General features: G+C 41.7%; 1 protein-coding gene across 12 annotated transcripts in view; it reads left to right on the forward strand.

The window, feature by feature from the left end:
* Positions 1-26186, forward strand: part of Pard3 (par-3 family cell polarity regulator) — a 557497-nt gene that overhangs the window by 263389 nt on the left and 267922 nt on the right. For all 12 annotated transcript variants that reach the window (XM_021220703.2, XM_021220690.2, XM_021220693.2 and 9 more), the window contains exon 5: positions 1224-1355. In XM_021220703.2, coding sequence (XP_021076362.1) covers positions 1224-1355 — 132 coding nt within the window. The remainder of the gene's footprint in view (positions 1-1223; positions 1356-26186) is intronic.

Here is a 26186-nt window from a genome sequence, read left to right on the forward strand (position 1 = left end):
AACTCTGGCCTCTACACACATGCCCACAGACAAGTTTACTTGCAAATACATGGGTTTGCTCCTTGTATACATACATGCAGAGAGAGAGAGAGAGAGAGAGAGAGAGAGAGAGAGAGAGAGAGAGAGAATAAATAATAATAAATATCACATAGTATGTTTATAGTTATTGTAGAGACTATTATAATCCCTTTACCTTCTCACACAGTCTGAATAGAGCTGAGGGTATCATTTTTAAAGTGTTCTTGTTGGAAATACTTTATATTTAGTTATTGACCTAAAAAAGCCTCTCCTTTATTTCACCTTAGGCTTTCCCTTTCTTCTCAGAAAATTGAAATCAATTTTTGCAGCTCAAAAGTTAAAACCTGTTGTTACAATGTAGTATTAGAAAGAAGCATTCACTACCACATTGCATTTGGCACTTCTACGGTGAATTGAAACTTAGTGAACAGATCCTCATGTAAAGACATTTCTTGTCATAACCATGTCAGAATGATCAATATTTGTCTATCATGCATCCAGTATTATGATAGGCTGGCATTTCCTTGATATTTAAGTTAATCTTGACAGCAAGCTTGAGAAATAAGTAACAGAAAAGCCCAAAGAATCTTCAATCTTTTGCCCAAAGCTTCAAGAGTCTAAAAGAGAAGAAAATGTAGTTTTCTCTTGTTTTCACCATTTTGATAATTCATTGACAATAGCCATAATATTGGAAAAGAATAAAAGAAAAAAATTCCTAGGTTGAGAGTATAAGTCTCTAGGCATGCTACCTTTTAAATGCACATTTGGCTGGAGATTGATTTGAGTGAGAGCATGAAAAATACAAGTCCTTGGCCTACTGTGTGTACTCTGTGAAGCTTCACATGCTATCCCCCTACTGTGTGCACTCTGTGCAGCTTCCTCATGCTATCCCCTACTGTGTGCACTTTGCACAGCTTCCTCATGCTATCCCCTACTGTGTGCACTCCGTGCAGCTTCCTCATGCTATCCCCTACTGTGTGCGCTCTGCAGATTCCTCATGCTATCCCCCTAGTGTGTGTACTTTGTTCAGTTTCCTCATGCTATCCCCATAAAATTTCTTCATTCTACTATTCTGTATAGACTTGAAAAAATATTTCAAATATGTAGACTAATTTTTCTTGACTTCAGAAAACCCAGGTAGGTCATTATTGTGTGAGGTCCATCTTTTTTAACAAAGATGCCTTTTTGTTTCATTTTTTTAATAGAAAGATGAAAACTACAGGAGCCTTCCACGGGATCCCAGTAGCTGGTCCAACCAGTTCCAGCGAGACAACGCCCGATCCTCTCTGAGTGCCAGCCACCCAATGGTAGACCGTTGGCTGGAGAAGCAAGAACAGGTAAAGTAGCCTGAGTCCTTGCTGTGCATCATTGGCTGACAGCCAGCAGCTGGGAACATGTGACACATGACATTTTTTTTTTTTTTATTGCAGTATGTATAGAAAAAAATGGCAACCCAGGTCTCCAAAAGGTCTCGATGATTTAATCACAGAAATACATCTTTGGCCTCATAAGTGACATCGTTTTTCTTTGTAATTTTGATATAAAGAGTTTGTCTTTGTCCAAAGGTGTTGAACCGAGAGGCCGCATACCTTCCCATTTCTCCTCTACTTGCCTCTCTGGAGGCCATTTGAAATACTTGATAGGTAGCATATGAAGAAAATGGAACCCTTCCGTCGTGAGCCTAGGGTCTCTTCCTCCTTAGAGGTTTGACAAATGATGATCCACTCACTAAATCTGCACAAACAAGACTCCACCCGGAGGAAGACACTGGAGCTTTCTCATCAACCGTATAATCAGTGACACCTGACTCCGCCTACTGGGCCAAGCACCACAAAAAGAAAACACGACAAAAGTTAGATTATGGTGCTGTTGGGTTTTTGTTGTTGTTGTTTTGTTTGTTTGTTCGCTGGAAGCAAGCACTGTTGTTCCAGCAGGAGAAAGAGAACAGATTCTAATTTTCCATGCTGGACCCCTCTTCCAGCTGCTCCCCTTTAATTGTGATTTGCATGGTTAAATGTTCTCCACAAGTCCTGTGGGTTCAATGCTTGCTGTCCCTTCTGAAGCTTACCCTTCTCTTAAGTTTTGCTATTGAAAACACAATGAATTGCATCCTGTGGGTATAAAAATGTAGGGTCCTCTGCTTTGACGGCTTGGGGTCACCAGGGTTGAACTGATGTGGCTTCCTGTAGAGAGGCCATTTGTACTGAGGACGTCAGCAAAATTTTAGATTTCATGTCCCTGGGAGGTTTTGTCTTTGCTTATTCCCTACTGGAGAGCTTGTTGCTCATATTCATATTCTCTCTGTCTCTCTGTCTCTGTCTCTGTCTCTCTGTCTCTGTCTCTGTCTCTGTCTCTCTCTCTCTCTCTCTCTCTCTCTCTCTCTGGCAGTTGTGACCACAGCAGCTTTGCCAATGGTATAAACAGTAGGCATGTGTGGCACAAATAAATGCTTTGTTAAAGGCAAATGTCTTGTTCTTTGTGGGGGACTGATCTGCATAATGGAACATGGAGAAGTCTTTCACTCTATGGGGTTATCTATAGATTTTACTTCTCCAACATAGCAGAGAGGATGGACTTCAGAGCCCTGCACTAGGGGTGGGATGGAATAGATCTCTAGACATATGGTCTGGCTTTAAGGTGATAAACTCACCTTGCTCTGAATAGTCTGACTTGGTCCTAAATGAGACACTCAGGATGCTGAGGGATGAACATCTTTCAGAAAGCATCCTTTTTAATGTTAATCTTAGGATCTCTTTCTTTTGAGCCTCCTCAGAGGAAGCAGGAGAGACTTAAAAGTGGCATGGCTTGTTGTGCTTTGAAGTTTCCTCTGAGAAACTCCCAGTTTCGATGTCAGGAAGTGTTTTAAGAAGTTGGAAATCTTTCCAGCCATATCATTTTCCTGACTGTGCATAGAGTATTTTTTTTTAAATATTGGTAGATAATGGATCATAAGCTGACTTTGTTCCTGTTTCTTTGTGCTTTATTGCAACTGATAAAATCTACATACGAGTTGGCACAAACCTTATAAGCTCTTGACTGCAAGACATTAGGGACAGAAGGAAGAGAGACCTGAAGGGAATGTAAGCTAATTGGGAGCCTGCCATTTTCATTCCTTGTCTGGTACAGGCCTGAACCCAATTAGCTGAGGCGGAGAACAGAGCCACACGGTGCCTCCAGCTGCCATTTCCACACTGTGCTGGGAGTGACTGCCCTGACCTTTGGAGAAAAACCTATGTTTTAGGGTTCTCTGCATCAAGGAAAACTTCACTTAATTGGCAGAATGTATTGAAGAGTAAAAAACGTACTTGAATGTTTGGTAAAGATACAATTCTACTGGCTTAGTCCCTTCCCAGCCCTCAAGAAACCCATTACTCAGTGGAACACCTAAAAATCTCAATGCCAGGAGTTTTAGAATTGACAAAGTTGTGTTGTATGCATGTGTGGGCACATGTACATGTGTGTTTTAACTTGATGTAGTGAACTGGCAAGTGTCGTGGGCAGACAGGTGTGGCTGCTGTTTATACAAGGTTTACCACAGTTGCTTTGTCAACAGATCACCTTTAAGGTTTGTAACCTCCTCTTCTTCCCCAGTGCTTATAAAATTTACACCTTCTCCAAGTTAAAGGAAAGAAAGAGACGGAAGAAAACTTGATTTTTACGAAGACCTAGAACTACCCAGATAACACAAAGAGAAATAAGTTTCCAACGTATGACATGATCTTTATTTTGTAATTACAAAATTAGGAAATGGTTCACTCAGAAATCTGATTATAGCAGCTGCGGACTGACTAGCGAGCTGACTCATGGGTCATAATATGAAACCATGGAAGCCCTGTGGAAGCTCAGAGAGGAACAGCCACGGTTCTGCTGTGACTGCCATTCCTGGGAACTGAGGCTCAGTTCTGGTACTGCCAAATGTTGATTGAAAAAAATGCAAGTTCCTCGCCACTAAGTCCAAAAATACGTACTGTTTTCTATTAAAAAGAAAGAGATTTATTAATACTATTTCTCGTTTGGCAATGATTTGCAAAATTTGTGCAGAAGGAAGACATAATTGCTTTCCTGCAGCAGCCCTGAATGCAGAAAGTTAAAACCGTCGAGACAGTTTGAGGATTAAATTTAGTCATTATGATAGAATGCTAGACACTTTATTATAGCAGAAATCGATCCTATTCACAATAACACCGAAAATAAAACCAAAACCAACACTTTAAGAGCGCCTTCTTCTCGCCCCTGCTGTTGCCGTATTGCAAATGATAATAAATGACTCTGCTTACAAGGCAATTTAAAATTGTTTGTTTTAGAATGCGGTGATTGGTAGGCTCCACGTATAGGGATCATGCATTATTTTCCATGATTCCTACATATTTTCTGCGTCTATCCCCAGTGTCCTGTGGAGAGCAGGGGTGGAGAAGGACCCTAGTGCGTGCTCCCCTCAGAACACCCCACCTTCCTGGGGAAGCCTTCCTGGTCACTGGCAGAGCTCTTGGTTTCTCCTGAGAGAGAAAAGAAGCATTTTTACCCTTTCACATACTTAGCAACACAAGCCCATAGTGAATTTGCGATGTGTGTGTCAGTCAGCATTGGAAACCTGCACTTCAGACAAGCATACATGCCTGTGACTCTCAGCTTACTTGCTGTGTAGGAGCTCTGTAGGTTTCCCCTGTACCTGTGCATGTGAGGACTGACCCTGTTCTGTAGCTTTGGTGTCCTCCATGACGTCACCTGCATTGAGTGCAGTTCAGGTCAATGTTGTGATACTCTTGGGAGGCAAGACAAGGTTCATTCATGGAATCCTGAGTAACCTTTTAGGAAGGGCTGTTACATGGTAGGGCTGGGGCTAGAACCCACGGCCTTGTACATGGTAGGCCAGTGCTCTGCTGTTGAGCTACAGCCCAGCCCTGCTGTTACAGTCTAAAAATCGCATTTTCTTCTCTCACACTGGAAACACCATTTGGAATGCTGAGCTGGCTCACTGCCATCCTCAGTGTTCATCCTTTCAGAGCTGGATTCTTGCTCCAGTGGCATCTCGTCAGAATTAGAATACAGTTTAATCTTCTTAAATCATTTTTAGTCTTCTGAGGAATATAATCTGACATGAGAATTAATTTAGTGTTAGTCCTTATGCCCACTTTTATATCTCCTTTTGTTTGGGACTTGGAGGTGTGTGTGTGTGTGTGTGTGTGTGTGTGTGTGTGTGTGTGTGTGTGCCCTTCAAAGGCTGCTTGTCAGGATTGTTTTCCTTATCTATCTATCTATCTATCTATCTATCTATCTATCTATCAATCTATCTATCTATCTATCTATCTATCTATCTATCTATCTATCTATCATCTATCCATTCATCCATTATCTATCATCTATCTGTCTCTATCATCTATCTATAATCTATCATCTATTATCAATCATCTCTATATATCATTTATCTATTATCTATCATCTGACTATCTACCTACCTACCTATTATCTCTTATCTATCTATCTATCTATCTATCTATCTATCTATCTCTTATACATCTATCTATCTATCAATCATCTATTATACATCTATCTGTCTATCTATCATCTATTATACATCTGTCTGTCTATCCATTATCTCTTATACATCTATCTATCATCTATTATACATCTATCATATATTATACATCTATCTATCTATCATCAATCTATAATCTATCATCTACCTACTTATCTGTTATCTATCTACCTACCTACCTAACATCTATCTGTCCATCTACCTATCTCATCTATCCATCATCTGTCTGTCTATAATCTGTCTATATCTAGCATCTATCTATAATCTATCCCTTGACTGTCTATATATCATTAATCTATTTTCTATTATCTATCTATCTATCTATCTATCTATCTATCTATCTATCTATATCTATCATCTATATATCATCTATCATCTGTCTACAATCTGTCTATCTATCATCTATCTATCTATCTATCTATCTATCTATCATCTATCTATCTATCATCCATCTATCTATCCATCTATCTATCTATCATCTATCTATCTATCTATCTATCATCCATCTATCTATCTATCATCTATCTATCTATCTATCATCTATCTATCTATCTATCTATCTATCATCCATCTATCTATCTATCTATCTATCTATCTATCTATCTATCTATCTATCCTTTCTGCCTTCACTGCTCTGTGAGATTACATGTATGTACCACCAAACCCAACTTAGCGCAGTCTAGGGGACAGCATTCAGAACTTTGTGCTTACCAGGTAAGCCCTGTACCAACGGAGCCGCATCCCTCGGCCTGTTTTGTCCTTTTTGCTGGCTGTGATTACTACCTTCTGCCGCTTCTTTGATTGACGGAGCTGAAAGCCTGCAGGGAGACAGGAGGCGAGTCGGAAATTCTGAGCAAAAAAACCAGTCAGGTGGTGTATGGAGTGACATTTGTGGAATCTTAGTGTTCGCTGCTTTTCTTGCCCGTGAATACACTGTTACTGTCAGCCTGGCAGATCTCACAGGCTGGATAAAGATACATTATTTTATAAATCCTTGACCTTTGGGTGTCTTTTCCCGTGCTCATTGCGGTCGGCCTTAAAGCCCTTTGTTGGAGGGTTGTGCTCGGATGATGAGGACAGATGTGTCTGTCTCTGATGTGCAGTGCACTGTTCACACCTCTGCTTCTCACTCTTTTTCATATTTGCTGTTAATTTTTGTGTTTTAGGAGAGGTAGAACTACTGTCCTCTTTAGGAATACTAGTCAGAAAATTACCTCAGCATTTCTATCTTACGGTATCTTCTTCTCAATACCTTTCTCTGACACCCTGGCCTGTGATATTTCTTTGATGGTTCTGTGTTGACGAGGGGCCTTTTTCCCCTTTGCTTTTTCTGGTGTTAAGGTCTGAGGTGAAACCCTTGTGCGTGCTTCCAAAGTACTCTACCAACCCCGTGGTCTCTCTAGCACAGCTAAGTCAGACTTTTTAAGGAGCTGAGAAACTGTGTAGGGCTACGGTACTGGAGAGAAGTGTGGTGATTTTTATAACATCCGGCTGAAGAGGTTGGTGGCCCAGGACATTTGAATTTCTTTTCACGCGGGACAGTATTTGTCTTCTCTAAGCTAACTACATACTAGTTGCTAATTTTGATGATTTAGTCTATGTAAAGCTAGGATATGGAGCAGCCCCAACACACACACACACACACACACACACACACACACACACACACACACACATTGTTTTCTTCAAGAGTTACAATTTCCAAGTTGAGAAATGAAACTGTAATGTTGATATTCGTTGGTATTAGTTGAGCCCTCCGATAAACAGGTTTCTTGTCTTGGCCAATGCTCTCGGTTTGAAGAAGAAATTCATTAACTGGCCCCTTTGCGCTTTAACTTTTACTTAGACAGTAGAAGCTTGGTGTGATGGCACCCTCATCCCCCCTTAGATGTCTTGATTTGCCTGTGGGTGCTTGCTCTGCCCCTGTTCCTCTAAAGAAACAATGCCTTTGGTGTGCCAAGGTCTTCACTTCCCTCCAGCCTGCCTTGTCAGTCATGTGGTTTTTCCCTTGCAAATCTCTTTGCTCCAATCTTTCCTTCAGTGGGTGTTTATTCAACTGGATGCCCCCCGCCAAGCCTTTCTCACGCAGGCTCTGTCCCTTAGAGTACAGAGGCTTGTTCCTCTTTTGTCCCTTGACAGATCCTTCCCCTCAGGATGACATCTGTGTTTCTACCCACCACCCTCCCCTTGGCCACATTACTGAAGTGAGCTTGCCTTGGCTTCTCCCAGTGTCCGTGTAGATGCAGCCCAGACAGTCACCATGCTTTACTGTAGCATCCAGAGGTAGTGAAGCTGACAACCAAGAATAGCCACCACATACATATAAATTTTATTCAAGATTTGTGCGGTTATACCATTGATGCTTCTTGACAACACTGCTTGTTATATAGCACCTGCCTGTGACAGAGACGACTGAAGACATGTTACAGAGGAAAAGCCTGAGGGCTGAAGGGAGACGGAAAGTCTGTCTGTGCGAAGCTGTGGTCCCACTTTGAAAGTGATGGAGGGCACTGCCTTTCTTATCTAAGTGTTGGCCTGTGCGCTTCCTTGGGGACAGCCTCCTAATTGAACTCGGATGTGAGCTTTAAGCAGCTTGCACCATCAGCTGCCCCTGCCGGTCTCTGTGTGTCCTAATGAGCTCTGCTGATTGAGAGCTGGTCCTGTTTAATCCTGGGAGAGCCCAGGAGTCTGACTGAGCTTTGCTGTGACCCAGATAAGTGAGGTTCTTAAAAGGACATGGGGGGGGGGATCTAAAAATGTTGATATAAGTCCAAGACACCTGTCAATTCTGTTATCGAGGAAGTATTAAATTATTCTTCATGTCTATAACTACAGTGAATTTCTTGCTTCCTTTGCAAATGGTATTTGATCAAAATATTTGATTGTGTTGGATAATTTGTGGACATTAGAGTTGGGTCTAACAGTTAGCACTCTGTAGTGAAAACATTGTGATTTTCCTGAGAGCTTTCTTCTTTAGATCCAGGGGTTTCTTCATTCTTGTTAGACTGTAAATGCATTGTTCTATATCATCTACGGCTGCAAGCTGGGAAAGTTTTACCTGTATAGGCATTTGTTTGCTTTTTTTCTCACTAGAGGGACAGTATGATTTTGTCCTTTTACAGAAATTGCATATACTATAAATTCTAGCACACCATCAATATGCTTTGCATAAGATTTAATCTCTTGTGATCATTTTCTTTAGTCAACACCCCTCCCAGAAACACTTCTCATAAGTATAGATATTTGATATGAAAAGCATGTTGTGATTTTGAAATTCTTTTCTGTCTGCCTATGCATCTGCCACATGTGTGCAGGTAGGTGCATGCAGGGGTCAGAAGAGGGGATTATATCACTGGGAATGGAGTTCCAAGTGGTTGTGAGTGAGCACTGTTAATCACTGAGCCATTTCTCCAGACCCTTCAATTATTTTCTAATTAAAAAAAAAAGTTATTTAATTTTATTTAATGTGTTTGGATGTTTTCCTTGCACAAAGTTTATGTGCCATTTACATGCAGTACCCAAGGAGTCCAGAAGAGGGCAGCAGAGACCCTGGAACTGGAGTTAGAGTCACTCCTTAGCTGTCCTGTGGATCTGGGAATTGAAACCAGGTCATCCAGAAAAGCATCCAGAGCTTTTAACTGCTGAGCCACCTTTCTTCCCTTGGAGTTATTTTCTGATAGGAAGGAAATACTGTTCATTATGATATTCCACAAAAGTGTATTAGTTAATTGAATTGACTCTGATGTAAAAATGATCCCACACCAGTTTTAAGGGATTTATTGTTGTTATTTTGTTTCCTGTTGTCCTAAGTGTGTCCATTGCACACGTAGGCCATTTCTTTTCCCTGTGGAATACAGTACAACTTATGGAGAGAGTAGGACTAACATGGACACACTCGCGGTATTGCCGTTGTTTGTGGTGAGGTTTCATGTATTATCACAGGTCGACTTCAAACTCATTGTATAGCTGACAGTGACCTTGAACTTCTGCTAAAATACCAGTACCCATAGCATTTTGTTATTTGTTCCTCTTTGGGGGGGTGTGTGTTGTATGTGTGTGTTGCATGTATATGTGTATGTCTGTAAGTGATCGGTTTATTTCTCTGCTGCCAGTGAAATGAAGATTAGATCATGTTAAAGGCAGGTGCTTTGGGAAGCTACTCCCTTGTGTTGGCAAGTTCACTGGCTCTAAGGATTGAGGCCAGGGGAGTCGCCATGGGGAGAGTGAGGCGGGGAGACAGGAAAGAGAGAAAGGGCTTGTGTGCAGAGAGAGAAGAGGGAGAGGAGGAGGAGAAGGAGGAGGAGGAGGAGGAGGAGGAAGAGGAGGAGGAGGAGGAGGAGGAGAACAGAGACAGAAAGAGAGGAGAGCACAAAATGTCTGGATTATATGGAGAGGAGCCTCTGGGGGAAGGGCATCCTAGACCCTGGGCTGGAAAGTTCAAGGCTGGGGCATGCCAGGTAGGGACTGAGAGACTCTTGGAGGCCAGGTTTGCTTTGATAGGTAAAACATGCACCTTCCTCCCTTGTCTGGGGTCTAAAACCATGCAGTACATATGCATTTGTGTAGGTATGTGTGCACGTGTGTATGGAAGTCAGAGATTGATGTTGTCTCTTCCTTGCTGGCACACTTCTCCGCACGCATACATACGCTCACTCTTTATTTTACCCAGGCGGATGCATACTCTGACTTAACCAAGGACTGTTGGATCTGGCTAGTCTAGGTGGCCACCTTGTCCAATGCATGGATCCCCTGCCAGCCTCCTGAGTGCTGGAATTGCAAGCAGGCCACCAGGACAGTTTGACTTTTGTGCAGGTCCAGAGAATACAGCTGGAGTCTTCATGCACTTTGCCCGCTGAACCATCTCCCTGGTTCCACTCGGATACTTTTTCACTTTTAAATAATCTCCTCCGCTTCAGAGCGTGGCTTGAGTTTGCATCATTTAACGTTCGATTGCCAGATGGACCTGGACCTTTATTAGAGCTATGTTAAATAGAATTTAAGAAGGAAGCCCTTTGCTTCCCTTGCTTCGTTTGAATAAACAGTATATCTTTTTTTTTTTTTTTTTTTAAAAAGCTCCTGTATCTCTGGTTGACCTCCCAGTGGATGTGGCATCTTCTAGTCCACCATCACCTCTCAAAGGTGTTTTAAAGATGTAGATGGATTTCTTTTTTCACATATGATCAGTTCATAGTTTGAAAGTTGGACATTACTCGTGAGTGTGAGAATGCAAACATCGCTCCCAAAGTACCGTCTCCCTCCTTCCCACATGAAACCACAGTTGGAGGCCCTGTGTGTCTTCCTTCAAATGGTGCCATGCCTTCAGGAGCAAGTAGAGGGTGACTTTTGGTGGTGTTTTTTGAAACAGTACCTAGTGGGTAGCTCTGGCTGGTCTTGAACTCACAAAGATTGGTCTTTGTCAGCGTCCCAACGGCTCACTTGGAAAACGCAGTGAAAGAAATCTTAAATTGAGAAATCTTAAATGTTGAGAATTTGCATGCATCAAATCAGACTTTTTATGGAAGAATTTTTTAACTTTGACTTTCGATCCTTCTCGTACTTAAATCTCAGTCATTGGACTTTGTTCTTCCTCTTTGAATCTAGAGTTAGGCTTCCTGTCCCTAAACCTTCTCCCCCTTTGCTGTCTGTTTCCATGTTTAAATCACATAGGCTTGACCTTTTTATTCTTCTTTTTACTAGAATTGTTCTGTCCCCGCCCCCCAACACACACACACACACACACACACACACACACACACACCTCTGCCTGTTATTCGGGGTCATTTGTTTTGGGTGCGATTTGCTGAAGAATAGAGTTCTGGAGACCCGGGTGGGGCTCTTTAAAGGCCAACAGCTCTTGGAATTATACTATTTGAAAAAGATGCAGAGGGCATCTGTGACCATAACTCGGGGTTTTACACATGCTGAGAACACAGCCTGCAGCTTAGCTACACCCCATATAGGTGTTTTTAATTAGGTCCTTAGTATTATTTTAGGTACATACATCCTATGTGAACAAATTAGAACACCTTCGATCCTCCTGTCATATCTGTACTGGGGTAAGGTGCTATTTTAATCTATTTTTGTGTTAGCAGCTTTTTTATCTGGATACTTCAGACCATGCTTTATACAGTTGCACGGAAAGTGCATGTTTGGAGGCATTAAACATTAAGGACTGGCACCGTCTTCTTGCCAGCCTTGCATTCTGTGCTGTCTTGATGCATAGATTCTTTGAAAAGGACTTCTCAAGGAAGGAAGAAAGTGGGATGCTCTTGGGGCCTTGTGGATTTTGATGCAGGGATGGTAGAGTTGGCAATGTATTCCATTTGTTACCTCCTGTGTGATTCCAGACACACACCGCCTACTCTTAGATTTTCATCACACACTGGAGAAGTACTGGGCAGTGAGTGACAATCCTCGGTCTGGAAGGTGACCCAGCATCCCAGCATCCCAGCACCCCAGAGTCTGAGGCAAAAGGATCAGGACTTTGAGGCTAGCCTTAGCTACAAAGGGAGAATCTTCCTCATACAAACAAATGGTTATCTGCCTCTTTGTGGTGTCTGCTTGGTGCTGGAACTTTATTCTGGTTTTGGTCCTGGTACTGTGTTCTGTTGGGTGTGGGCACTATTCTCTGGATTTGGATTCTCCACTTGGTCAGCTTCACTGAGCCAGGCCTGGCTCCTCATTGCCTTGTCCTTGGGTCCTCTGGCAGTTAAGAACATTGGCTGTTTTTTTAACTTTCCTTTCTGATTGGTGACACTGTCCACAGCACTTGTCCACACCCTCCCCTTCCCAAGCTCAGCACCTGGAAGTGGCCTGCTCCTTTTCTGTCACAGCCCTTAGGTGACTTTGATGAAGGCAGGTTCCCATGCATTCCACCCAGTGTTTTCCTTTGTTTGTTTGGCTTTTGAAAGAAGCATTGGGTCTCTTTCCAGTTCCCTGACATGTCAGCCCAACCATGCTTTTATTGAATACATTTGTTATTGTTGAGGAATGTCTGCTTATAATTTGTATTTCTGAAAGTATTCTTCCCTTTAAACATTTTGTAGCAGGCACTTTGATAAAATCTTATTACAAAGATAGTATGTATTTTCTTACTTTAAATATGTAACTTTATAAGAATCTCTGCTATCTTAAATTATAGACAATTTGAAGGGAGAGAGGAATGTTAGTTTGATTCTATCAGTAAGAACCTAGATTTTTGGACTTACTCATATTGTAAGTCCCTAAAGGGACTAATTTTCCTGAGAACTTTGGATGTTAATCATAAACAGGCCCAGTTTAGTAATACTTAAAACCTTTTGGCTGGGACTTTGGTAGTAATGTCTTAAACTTTGAGAAAGAGAAACATATTTTTGTGGCTTGGCCAAAAATAACAGGTCTCTATTCAAATAAAAATATTGTATTTATTATTTTTAAGAGATCCACCCCACTGGGCAATGTGTTATACTCTTTTTTGCTAATTTACTTGTCTAATATTGGACAACCGACAATATATTTTCTTCTGACTTAATACAATTACTTTTTGAAGTATAAAGTCCTTCCTTTTAACTTGGGAATGATGTTAGATAATACTTTTTTATTAATCTTAACTTCTTTTGTTACATGTTTAGATGGTAACATGTACAGTGTTTACATTAAGATGAACATGTTTTGTTCTGTTGTTCTTGAAATTTAACTGAAGTCTCTGTCTACACAAGACATTGTTCAAAGAATTGAAGAAATGCATACAAATGGTGTGTTACCAAGGGCTTTTATTCAAGAGCAAAATACTTGAACAGGACCGCTTGGGGGAGGGGGAAAGAGGCTCAGGAATGGAATGTGTTTAAGAGACCCTGCTTACTTCTTGGGCTTCTTTTCAAAGGCCAGAGCGAGCTGTTTGCTAGTCATGGTATGGGTCTATTCTTGCTTTAATTGACAGTCTTGGATTGTATAAGCTTTTGTAACTGTGCATGTCCTTTCCCATGATGCATCTGACTTTCATCCTAGGTATGTCTAGTCAGGCGCAGGATTAAGATAGTAAGGAGAGGATTTTCCCTACAACTTGAGTGGACACAATTCCGACTTACTGGTCATGCATATAAAAGCAGTCCAGATTGGAACAGCACAATGCTTCTAGTTCCAGGATAAGTTCTAGGATGTGTTTGGCCACAAAAGGATAGTTAGGAGAAGGTTGCTAGGGAGCTATTAGGAGCTGTTTGGGTAGAGCGATTTGTTGTTGTTGTTGTTGTTGTTGTTGTTGTTGTTGTTGTTTAGGGGGTCTGTGTAGCTCCTTGTAGGTAGCCAAGAAGTGGGTGAAGGGCTCCTTGGTGGCTAAGCTATTACTACAGCCGGCTGTTTCGAACCAGCAAGTTGACTCTCAGGCATTCCCTTTGTCCTTCTGTTGGTTCATTTCTGGACTTTTGAGTATCTGGCAGAAGCCCCCTTCTGCTTTGCCTCCAGGTGTCCAGGACTGCCTCGGGATGAGTTCTTTGGGTGGCTTCTCTCTTACTTGCCTTTCTTCTTCTGCTCCTCCTTCAGCATCATGAGTACTAATAATTTCTAAGCAGGCACTTAGATTCAATAGGAATGAATTCCACATGATCCTCCCAAGCTGGTATTTTGGAGGTAGTCTTCAACAAGAAGAGTGATGCTTGCCAAAGGCTATGTTCCATGTCCTGACTTTCTGTAGAGCAGCTTATCACACATTAGACTCTGTGTGCAGTTGCTTCCTTACCTTGGGAGTGAAGTGCCTTCTTTAAGGTTCTGTGCTTCTGATAGACAGCCACACTAGAGTCTAGAGTGAGTTCTCTTCTATATTTCACATCATATCAAAGGACTAACCGCTCCCACGCGCAGAATACAAAGCAATCCCGATCATGCGCTACAAAGTTTAGGTGGAAAAGCTTGTAGCAGAAGCTTTGACCTGAGAAGAGACTTTATATATGTATATAATTTTCTTTTTATTCCATCTAATAGGAGCTCAAAGTCAAAGACCCAATGAGAACCTCTGGACAGCCACTAGGAGTAGGGTATTGGAAGAGAATAACAATGCATAGCACTAAGCTTCAATGACCGCAGCACAGTAATTAAAATGACTAGCATTTATTAAATACTTTTATAAAAGTCCGTAAATAAGGAAAATCATAAATAAAACTGAAACAAGAGGTCAGTCAGAACTGCTGACATCATACAGCTAATGGGGCATAGATCTAACTTTCTTCGGTCAAGCATATGAGACGATCAGCTTGGAGCCCTCTCATTCGGGTTCTGAATAAGGGTATTAGCAAAAAGGAGGTGATCTCCCCAAAGATCCAGGTCCAATCATGACAGCTGGGAGAACTCAGGCCAACAAACCCCCTAGAGGGGAGGAATGTAAGCAACTGGATGGTGACCAGAGTGCTGCTTGTAAATGGGGTATCTGCTACCATAGGGGGAAATGCCATTGTGTGTGTGTGTGTGTGTGTGTGTGTGTGTGTGTGAGTGAGTATATGTGTGTGTGAGTGTGTATATGTGTATGTATGTGTGTATGTGTATATGTGTGTATGAGTGTGTATGTGTGTATATGTATGTGTGTATATGTGAATGTATGTGTGTATATGTATGTGTGTGTGTGTGTGTGTGTGTGTGTGTGTGTGTGACAAAAAGACCATTACTGAAATATTTTTTCCCCCACAATGTTTCAGGACATTAATTTTCATGAAGTGATTTTTTTTCACTATATATACTTAGAGACTTTAGGAGGCCAGGTGGCTTCCTAAAGATTCTTATCAGTAAAGGAGGGTTCTGGGGTCGAACAATCTAAGCCCCATTCCTCTAAGCTGAGGGCTGTTTTAGAGAAAGATCTAGTTCCTGTGAATGATAACTAGTTTGGGTAGTAAAAGGCACAGTGTTGGATCCCAAGACCTGATGAAATCTGGGCACCATGCAAATCGAGTTTAATTTCAAAGTAGAGCAACAGTTTCTTCACACTCTTAAACTCTGGCAAGGCAACACAAGTGGCGGTCGGTTTTGAAGATTAATCAACTAAGAATATTGTGGAAATGGCTTTTAAAGGAACAGATGGCAGAGGGAGGCAGTGACATCAGCGCAGTCAGAAGAAATGCGGCTAAAATAAGAACAGGTGCCGTGCAGGTGGAAAGATTGTAGGGACAAAGCTGCAGCTTTAGTGCCTGGTGACAAACCAAACACATACCAGAAAGAAAGAAAATCAGAACCAGGGAGACACATGGCAAATTGAAAAGAAATACAAGAATCATAGACCATCAGAGTTCCGCACTGGGCGGGCGACACCAGGCCCCAGGGGAAGGAAGTATCACCCAAAGGTTGATGTGTACTGAGCAGCCCCATGGGAAGCCAGGTCTTGGAAAACATCTGATACCAACTGTCGTCGGCACAAGCGGGACAACATAGCAGCCTCACGGAGAGTTGTTTTCTTCGTTGTTTGTAGTGCTTTAGCCAGAAATGCCAGCTTTCTATATCGGAAACCAGGTGTGGCCCATGGATGATGTTGAACTTCTGAGCTTCCACCTCCAGGACACTCAGAGTGCGAGGGAGCGTTGGCATGCCTGGTTCATGCTGGGAATTGAACTCACAGCTTTGCTCTTGTACTTTCTAGGCTGTCCTGGGCTGCGTGTGAGATTCTATTTAATAACAAAAAACAAAAACATAGAGCCTTTAGCCTACAAACCCTTTTAATTCCAAACACTTTCATTTATATAAGTGAAAACACAGAAAACTCATTTACATCAGAGTTTAAATTAATTACTCAAAATCCCAGTGAAAATGGCAGACCCTTCACCGTTCAGGAGGATGTCTGTGGCTACTGGAAAGTTCTTCAGTACCCTGCAAATGAGACAGAGAACCAGGAAATGATTATAAAGCCTATTTAAAATATATATAATTGGTTTTTCAAGACAGGGTTTCTCTGTGTAGTCCTGGCTGTCCTGGAACTCACTCTGTAGACCAGGCTGGCCAAATCCGCCTACCTCTGCCTCCCAAGTGCTGGGATTAAAGGCGTGTGTCACCACTGCCTGGCTAAGATTTATTTATTATTATATCTAAGTACACTGTAGCTGTCTTCAGACACTCCAGAAGGGGGCATCAGATCTCGTTACAGATGGTTGTGAGCCACCACCATGTGGTTGCTAGGGTTTGAACTCGGGACCTTCGGAAGAGCAGTCAGTGCTCTTAATCACTGAGCCATCTCTCCAGCCCCTATATATTTTTTTAATTCACACAATTCTTGTGGTGAAGTGGAGCAAGAAATGTCATAAATTAAGGAAAGCGTGCAGAAACATTATGGATGGTTTTGTCCAGTTGCGGTCTCTCACGTACATATCCAAAGCAAGGATGGGAAGGTTGGAGAAACTTGGCAGAAGTGGAAAGCAGGAGACAGCACAGTGAGGAAGAGCCTGGCTGAAAGCTGTTTAGGAGTAGAGGGAGCAAAGGCGGGGTCTTTACAAACTGAAGGTTGATCATGCAAGCCGGGGCTCGTGCAAAGTTACAGTCTCAGGCTCTAGAACCGGGGCAAGGTCATGAGGAGTCTTAAACGGAAAATTAACTAACTTCTTCTCTATTTGGAAACCCAGTGTTGTTTCAGTGTAGAGCCCGTGACCGGAGCTGGGAGAGCCTGGTGTTAGTCCTCCGCTGTGTTTGCCAGACTCAAGCTAGGCTAAGAACTTAAAAGAAAAAGGATCAGCCTGGATGATAATAAGCAGGGCACCCACAAATAGAAGTTATACAAATACAAATAAGTAAGAGACAGCCAGAGGTCCATCTTGCTCTAAGCTGTAAACCTACTGCATTTGGTTCCCAGACCAGCTGAAAGTATTCTAGGTGGATATACTCAGTTTGCCATTTTATTTTTACTCAATTAAGTACTCATTTCCCACTGATATTGGTGATTAATACTGAGAAAACCATTCTCTTTGCTCTCAGACTCCTGACAGGCAGTAGAGAGCTGGAACTGATACTCTTTTCCATGAAGAGTAGCCAAGTTGCCAAGCCCCTCGGATAAGCAAGTAATACACTCGTTCACTTGGATACCCTGGAGGGAGATGATCTAGAAGGGACAGAATCAAGGCACAAAAATCATTAGAATATGAAGAAATTTTGTCTGTGAGTCATCCGGCGTGCTGAGGGGGGTTATTGGTGTGGTGACTGCAGGAATAGAGCATAGAATACCTCCAGACACTGAAAGTGTGTGCTTGACATCAGGGCACAAGTTGCTGAAAGAAAGGACTGGAGTCTGCTTGTGGTGTTAAGTGAGTATTTTCTTTCACCACTAAGTATGTTGAAAGAGAATTTGAGAACAGAAGAATCAACAGGGGGAACCACAGACAGGGCGGATTAAAAATTACACCAAAGCTCAGGGTGGCGCAAGTGTGTGAAGAAGAAAGATAGTCGGTCCTGGAGGGTAGATTTGAAGATCATTGTCATAAAGCGGTTGTACATTTTCAAGGAGACATTGGAAATGGCTCAAGGCAATTCCGGTGAATCCAAATGTGACATCTGGGCTTCTGGAGGGTGTTGGGGAGCAAGCAAGGATTCTTGAACCCAGACTGCCAGGAAATAGATGATGGTTTGTTTTGTTCTTAGTGGCAGAGAAGATGGCTGCCCCACTGCCTGCTGGTGGTTAGAAGCCCAGCTCACTTGGTAAGGCTGTTTGCTCAAGCTTTAAATTTAGAGCACTGATTACCCCAATAACAGGTCAAATTTCATCATGTTTTATATTTGATTAGTTCCTCCTGGACTCTTTCAAAGCCCCTTCTGTTTTCTCCTGACCTTAAATGGTTTCATGTTTCTAGAATCCATCTTGTCTGGTTTTTTTTCCAACAGTTTATTGAGCCTATAGGAAATTGCAACAGTCTTGATCTTTATCCTGAGGGAATCTAACACCAAGATCTGTTCAAGACAAGAAACTTTTGATATTTATTACAAAATGTGGTATGAATGGTAATGCCATGCGTACATCACCCTGTGTGATGACGTGGAAGAGATGCTCCTTAATCTGCATCTCTCCTTACTGTTCTGTCTGTGGTCAGGTAAAATGTTAATCTGCGAACCATAACTTACTCTACGAAACACTTGCAAACGCAGACATATATCCGGGGAACCCAAGGATTAGCTGTCACTCTTCAGTCCGCTGTGTTATTGGAGTGATACCACTAGGAGACTTGCAGTGAGTAGGGAGGTTAAAAACTGGTCCAGAGCTTTCTGGTTCAGTTCCCCTACGAGTACAAACCTAACAGGTTGTTAATAATAGAACTTTAATTAAGGTTTGTAGATTAAAAAAAAATGCCACTGTGATTTTAAGGTGGTCTGGAAAACTGGGGTAACTGATACATAGTTTAAGTTACCATCTTAGAAGTCAAGTTCTTCTAAAGCCCATTCTGATGACGGTAAAATCATGGTGTATATAGCTGCCTCCCCCAAGAGTTCCCTTCTGCTGTCTTTGTGTCTGTTTGAATCTTGTTACAGATATTTAGGATCATTTTCAGTTAATTGCAATTATAACAATTACCGTGTCTTTTTAGTTTGTTAAAATTAGCTGATAAATATTTTATAGGTTCATCATGTACAACATGCTGCTTGAGAGTATACATTTAGCTGAGTTGAGCTAATTTCCATATGCATTGCTGACGTGTGTATTGTTGTTTTCCCCCTTTGTCCTGAAAACCTTTCCGTTTGTTGTCTTTACAGTTTGTAAGACTCTAATCTGTCATTGACTGTAGCTGTATTGTACATTTGATACATTGTATCTCCTGATCTGTTCTTTTGACTCCTGTGACATCCCATCTCTGTATACTTTCCTAATTTCTCTGAGCTCAGTGTTCTTAGATTTTACAATAGCTGAGATGATATGACATGACTGTCTGTGTGTGACTTTATTTTGTCATGTCATTTAATGTCACCCTTGTTGTTTGTTGCCAGTGACAGACGTCTACTAAAGGTTACCACATACATTCTCTATGTTCTTCTGTTATTCATCTCTGGCTGGATACTTGTGTAGCTTCCAGAATGGTGGGACCAGCTCTCTCTCCCACATACTGATCCCCTTTTATTGGGTGGACATTCAGCCGTGGGCTTGCTAGTCCATCACTTTTGACTTTTTTAATCTTTCCACCTCCTTATCTGAATAGATCTCTGAGTCTTGAAGGGTCAGATTTGGTGAAGACACCCCACTTAGAGTTGAGTGTTCCAAGGTCTTTCACTGCCTGCATGTGATGGTTTGTGTATGCTCGGCCCAGGGACTGGCACTATTAGGAGGTGTGGCCTTGTTTGGAGTAGGTGTGTTACTGTTGGTATGAGCTATAATGTTCTAGTCCTGCTGCCTAGAAGTCAGTATTCTGCTAGCAGCCTTCAGATGAAGATGTAGATCTGTCAGCTCCTCCTGTACCATGCCTGCCTAGATGCTGCCCATGTTCTTGCCTTGATAATGGACTGAACCTCTGAACCTATAAGCCAACCCCAGTGAAATATTGTCCTTATAGTTTTGCCTTGGTCATGGTGTCTGTTCACAGCAGTAAAACCCTAACTAAGACACTGTACATTGTCCAGTCGTGGGTTTTGGTGTTAATTTCCATTGACCACACACACACACACACACACACACACACACACACACTAAAAAAAAGCTTCTCTCTATTGAGAGTGGAGCAATGTACTGATCAATGGGTATAGCAATATGTCATTAGGAATTATTTTATTACTACGTTTCTTTATCAAAATAATACTATTAGCTTTTCCTCTCAGGTTGTTGACCTAATTAACAATGTTAGATATAGATTCTATCTCAGAGTTGGTCTTAAGACCAAGCAAAAAATAGTTACTCCCATAACCTCTGAGACACTACTGTACCAGTAAATCTTACAGGCAGGTTCCCATTGTAGGTTACAAGGTTCATAGCTAGGTCAGATGGATTATTATTCTGCTAAATGAATTGAAGATTTTCTAAAAGGGGGTTTGACCTCTGTCTCTGAATTTACAATTTTAAGTCAAGGGAGGTTGCGAACAGATATATCTGCCTAAACAAGTATTAACAAGGAAATGACCAAGTTAGTTATTTTTTTAGTTTTGTAGTCTTAAAACCTCTGTCCACCTCCCAGATTCCTTTTAGTAGAGAAGCAGTTTTCCAAATGATAGTGAATAGAGCTCAAACTATTGATTCAAAAGGAGGATCAAGATTGTCCAAGGATGCCCAACATGATGGAGCAGCCAGTGTATCTGCTTCCAGGGACTACTATAAAGAGAGGTTAAGACTCTAGGCTTTGAAGAAAAAGGGCTATTTGATATTGTAAAGATTTCTCAATTTACAAGAAAAGGCAGTTCAGACCCTTGCACAGTTCATCTGCATAACAAAGCAGGACGGTCTCCATAGGGAATTTGTGAAGCTGGGGAGGAAACTTCCTACTATCTTCTGAGATGTAGTTAGTAACCCTGGGCTTCCTCTTTATCTCCAAGACAGGGTTATATGTGTCTAAGCGAGGCGGGGTATTCATATCCTGCCCCCTCCACCTGCCACGCCTTTTAAAACAATCATACTGTCTTGTATTCTAGTCTGACAGAGGCATAACACGATATTCTTTTTCCTGTTGCTCATTGCCCAGCTTAACTAGTCTGATAATCTGGCAAATGGTCAGAAATCTACACCCTCTTCTAGCTGAACATTTACAGGTAAATATTTCCGGAGTGAAACAGTTCTGGTCCATGCTTGTGACCTAAATACATTTTTCAAAGCTTTTAAGTGATATCTGGTACGTTTTATGTTTCTTAGTTGTCTCATATATTTTATTTAATCATTCCCTATCGAAAAAAAAAATGCAATGAGGTTTCTTTTCTGAAGACCTCTCTTCTGGGACATACCAATAAGAAAAAAATTATATACATGAGCTAAAGATGTTTGGTGCAGGTAGAAATCATAAATTCGGACTTAATTATACCCCTAGGGATAGCCTGAGGAAACTGAAAGCAATCGCATAATTAGACCAATTGTGTAATCAAAAGCAAAATGGTATGGCTAAGGAATGATAAAGTGGTTTCCCCGCCTCAAGACTTCTCTGGTGTAGGAAATCTTAGGGATACATGAGTGTGGCACCTTGTCCCTTCTGGATGGCCCCTTCTTGAGCAGTGTTGTAACCCAGACTCCAGCTCTTGGTTTGGAAGTTTCTAAAGTATGTCCACCATGGGGGCTTCAGTTGAGCAGAGGTGTCCTGAGGTGAGCTGTGGGTCCTAGCCAAAGGCAGAGGAGAGAATTAAAGGCATACAATTGTTTTTGTTTTTATTTTATGTTATGTTGTTGCTAGGGATAAAGCTCAAGGCTAACAGCATACTTAGCCGGGTACCTAACCACTGAAATACAACACCAGCCTCAATTCAACCACTCCAAAACGTATGTCGCTTTAATATCGATTCCATTCACTTTATGTAAAATTTAAAGCATCACAAATTGGTGCGATTTTTATCACACCTAGAGAGGTAATATCGCAAATTTATTAAGAAAAAAATATAAATTCAATACAAATGACACAAACCGATGTTTGTGCTGTTCTGTTCGCAAGTGTGGATGTGTCGTCTTGGGGGATATCCAGTGCCTTTCAAGGCCCTTTCCTCCCTGCCTGCCGGGGAATGAACTGGGATTTCTCATGCTAAGCACACATTGTATAGATGAGTTTTACCCCCAGCCCAAGAGAAAAGCTTCTTTTAAGCAATTGCCTGGCATGGTTATGTAGTTTGCAAATTCCTTAGACCTCCATGGAACTGGAGTATACCCCTGACCCCCAGCTATTTGTGTAAATTGCCTTCTGTGCCTGCAAGCTCAGGAAACAAAACAGTTCAGTTCAAAGACCAGGAGAGACCAGTGTCTCGTTTCCCAGAATCAGCAAAACAGGTCCCTCTTACTCAGCTTTTGATTCTATTTTGGTTCCAACCATGCTATGGAGAGCAGTTGTCTTTTCCTGTGTAATCATTTAAGTGTTGATGTCTTACCCAGAAACATCTTTACACTCATCTAGAGTAACAGTTTGGCCAGCTGAACAGATAACCTATAAAGTAAGTGCTGAACCAGGACAGTCAAAACCTTTGTTCTCAGGGTATAAACGTGCAGGAGGCCAGAATGTGAGTGTGGAGTACCGCAGTTCACCGGGAAGCTGTTAGACATCAGTGGCCTTGACCCTTCCGGGATGTGAATTATCTCTAAGTAACTAGGAGGGATGTTGTAATTTGTATCTGGAGTATTCCCAAAGGTCCGTATTTTACTAGCTTAGTCCCAACTATAGGTGCTGTTGCGTGGGAGTAAGGAAGGTATGTAGAAGGGTCTATTTGAGTGTATTCCTATAAAGTGTGTAATGGGGCCCAGGCCTACCCTCTCTGTCTTCCTTTACCTCATGGCTCCCATGCAGTGACCGTCTTTCTTTCCTGTTCTGTTCTATGCCATGATGTCTCTAAAGCCACAGCCAGCCTCATGCTGACTTCTTCCCCATCTGGAGCCTTCCTCTGTCACCTTAGGTTGGCTGTGTCAGGTATCCTGTTACCATGACGGAAATCTTGATACAAATTCTCGTTTATTTAGAACAGTCTTTTGTAGTTGTTCTTCCTCAAGTGCTGAATTGTTTTATTTTATGAATCCTTTAATTACTCTAAGTGTTTTATGTCCTGTGACTAGCCTGGAGGTTAGCTCAGTAGGGTGCTTCTCAAGTATATACAAGGGCCCAGGCTTACTCCTCAGCTCTATACAACAAGGGAGATACTCTGTTGATAAATGGATTATTGATAGATGATTGCCTATCATAATAAACGTGAAATTATCAAAGTTGTCAAATTATCTTAAGCTTTCACAGTGGTTTTAATAAAATTTTTTATCAGATAACATTTTACTATTAATCTATAAACAAAAAATATGTATATGATTACAAACTCTAGATGTCTTTTCATAGTAATTATTTAAGAAATCACATTTTATCAGTACATCGCCTTCTTGGTCATCCTGATGTGTGTTAATTGCTGTAACTAAACTTTGTTCTGCATAAGTTAGAGGCCATTCATTAGTTACAAGTTAATTTTTTATTCTTGTATGTCTTGAGGCAGTTTTAGCTTACTTAGCATCTAATGGCTAGAAGGCAATGCTCTCAGACTCTCGTGTTAATTACTTCCTTTAACCCTCATGAGAGCTCAATGAGGCAATCCTGTTATTCTGTGTATAAGGGAGTAAAGAGAGGCACAGACTGTTCATACACTGCCCATGCTTATCCACCCTGACAACAAACACCACACAGTTAATATCTCATTCTATTGAGTCGACACTTGAATCATATTCTGGCAATTGTGAACCATGCAGGCATGGAAGCTGTATTAATATTAAACTTTGGAACTCACACTTTAGAATTAAGTTTTCAGACCAGTCACTGTTGTAAACTTACGGTGAGCATAGCTTTATTTTATTAGAGATGATAGGGTTCTCAGACTCCCCACAAATCTTCCTGCTAACTTTTGTTTTGTTGAATAGAGCTAGAACATTGAGAGACATGGCTTGGCTTAATTTTATTTCCCTCTCTTCCTTCATCCCCCTCCCTTTATGAGTTCTGGTGTAAGTTTGTGGGTCCCCTTCACTTGTGAAATTACAGCATTGCACTGGAAGCAGTAAGTCAGTGCACATTCCAGTGTGTATTAGCAGGAGGATTTTGATACAGGACCCGTATCTGGTTCTTTGTTGGTTGACTAACAAGATAACGGAATGTAGAACTTCTTGCTGGGAAAGACACAAGGGCATCCTTCCCTTTACTCTGTTTCAGAGCAGGCCTCAGTCTCCTTATGTCCTTCAGCACCAGCCTTGGCTACAACATTAAGTTTCCTGGTGCTCTTTTTTCTCTTCAGACTTTAACTTTTGTATTTCTTTCTGCCTCATTTGCTCTTTTGTATTGTTGACTGGCACAAAAGTGATTAATAACCACGTGGCAGAGCCAATATTAGACTTGAAATCTCCTACACTGAAGAAATTAGTCCATTACTTTTTAATTTAGCCTTGGGCAAGTTCTTGGGACTAGAGCAGAAAGCAGCCACATTCTTTGCTATGATAGCACATGAATGGTCCCTAGCCAGTCATGGATTTTTTTTCCGTCTAAAATCTCATAAGCCTGGGCTTCCACCTGGCTCTTAGCACCTCTGTCTTCCAAGCTCTGATGAGAATGGCCCATTAAATTCCACTTTTGGTATTCGACCACTTTTCTCATCCAAATTCCCTGAGTCTTCTTTATTTTTAAAAAGAAAACATAATCGGGGGTGGGGGGGAGGAGAAGGGCAAGGACAAAGAGGTAGAGGAGAAACTATGGTGAGGTCTGTCGCCGCTGTGGCTCTTTCCTGTGTACTAATCTAATAATCTCATTCAGTCCACCAATGGTCCTTCCCAGTCGACCTGTGTCTTCTTGTAACTAAGACAGCAGTGCCAGGAGCAGTCCTCCGGTGCCCTACTTACATACTTTCTGAGTCTTCAGTTTGTAACAAAGTTGCCTTCCAGAGAAAGTGCCGTGCAACAATATCTGAGTATGAAAAGAGATTTGCAAAGCTGTCATGGGCTTTAAATAAATAAAATCACCCAGTTTCTAGGAGATTTATGTTCACTGTGAGAACCTGCGTGCTATAAGATACAGTACGATCCATTGCAATCTTACCACCCCTACAGGATCATTCCTGAACATCCTCTGATGACCATTGTTTATGTACTTTCCTTAAAGCAAAACTCTTCATGGACAACTTAATAGAAAAAATTCTCACTTTATATGAAAGCAAATTTATTACTATATATTCAGAACTTTTTTTTGTTATGAATTTTATTTTCTCACAGAGCCTCCATCCATACAGACCAGTGGCCCTGGGTCATGTTCACTTCTTGACAACTCTGGGTCACATCCCACAAGTAGAAAATGACGTGGAAGCGTGGGGAAATAGCAGAACATAAATGAAGTTTTGAGATCACAGCTCTGCCTCTGCAAGAGGGGAGGAATTCTGTCTAGACCAGATCTTCCCCAATAACTGCTTGCTCCTCGCTGTGAGGAGCAACTAGCGGTAGACAGGCTTGTAGACAGGATTTTGGAGTTCTTCCTTGGAGGTTGAGAGAACAGGTTCTCTGTCTTTCCCCAACTATCTCACTTTCCACATGGTGTTTTCCATGACTTCATCACTGCCTGATTACGGTGAAATGGTTAGACCTGATATGGCCTGTATTCATGTGAAGAAAGCAGGTTTTAGGGCTTGGGACACAGATCACCTTTTGGGCTTAGCGAATTAAATAGGCCAAGGCAGAGGCAGGATTGCTGCCCCCAGGCTTGTCCCTGTATACCACTGCACAGAAGGGCCCAATTTCATATAGCGTACTCAGAAAACATTAATGAAACTTTTGCATGTCAGTAACAGCTCAACTCTACAGGCAATCAGGAGCTCGCCAGATGGGTCTGCAGGTCGGCCTTGCTGTGTAAAGATATTGTCTGTTCTTCTAGTTACTGTGAAGGGGTGTACTAAGGGTTATATGGACATCGACAGCATTAACCAGGGCTGCCAAATCATCAGGGCAGGCCAGCAATTGGCATTTTACATTTTTCATTTTTTTGTCTCTCTCTCTCTCTCTCTCTCTCTCTCTCTCTCTCTCTCTCTCTCTCTCTCT

Source organism: Mus pahari, chromosome 20, assembly GCF_900095145.1.
Source record: "Mus pahari chromosome 20, PAHARI_EIJ_v1.1, whole genome shotgun sequence".
Lineage (NCBI taxonomy): Eukaryota > Metazoa > Chordata > Mammalia > Rodentia > Muridae > Mus > Mus pahari.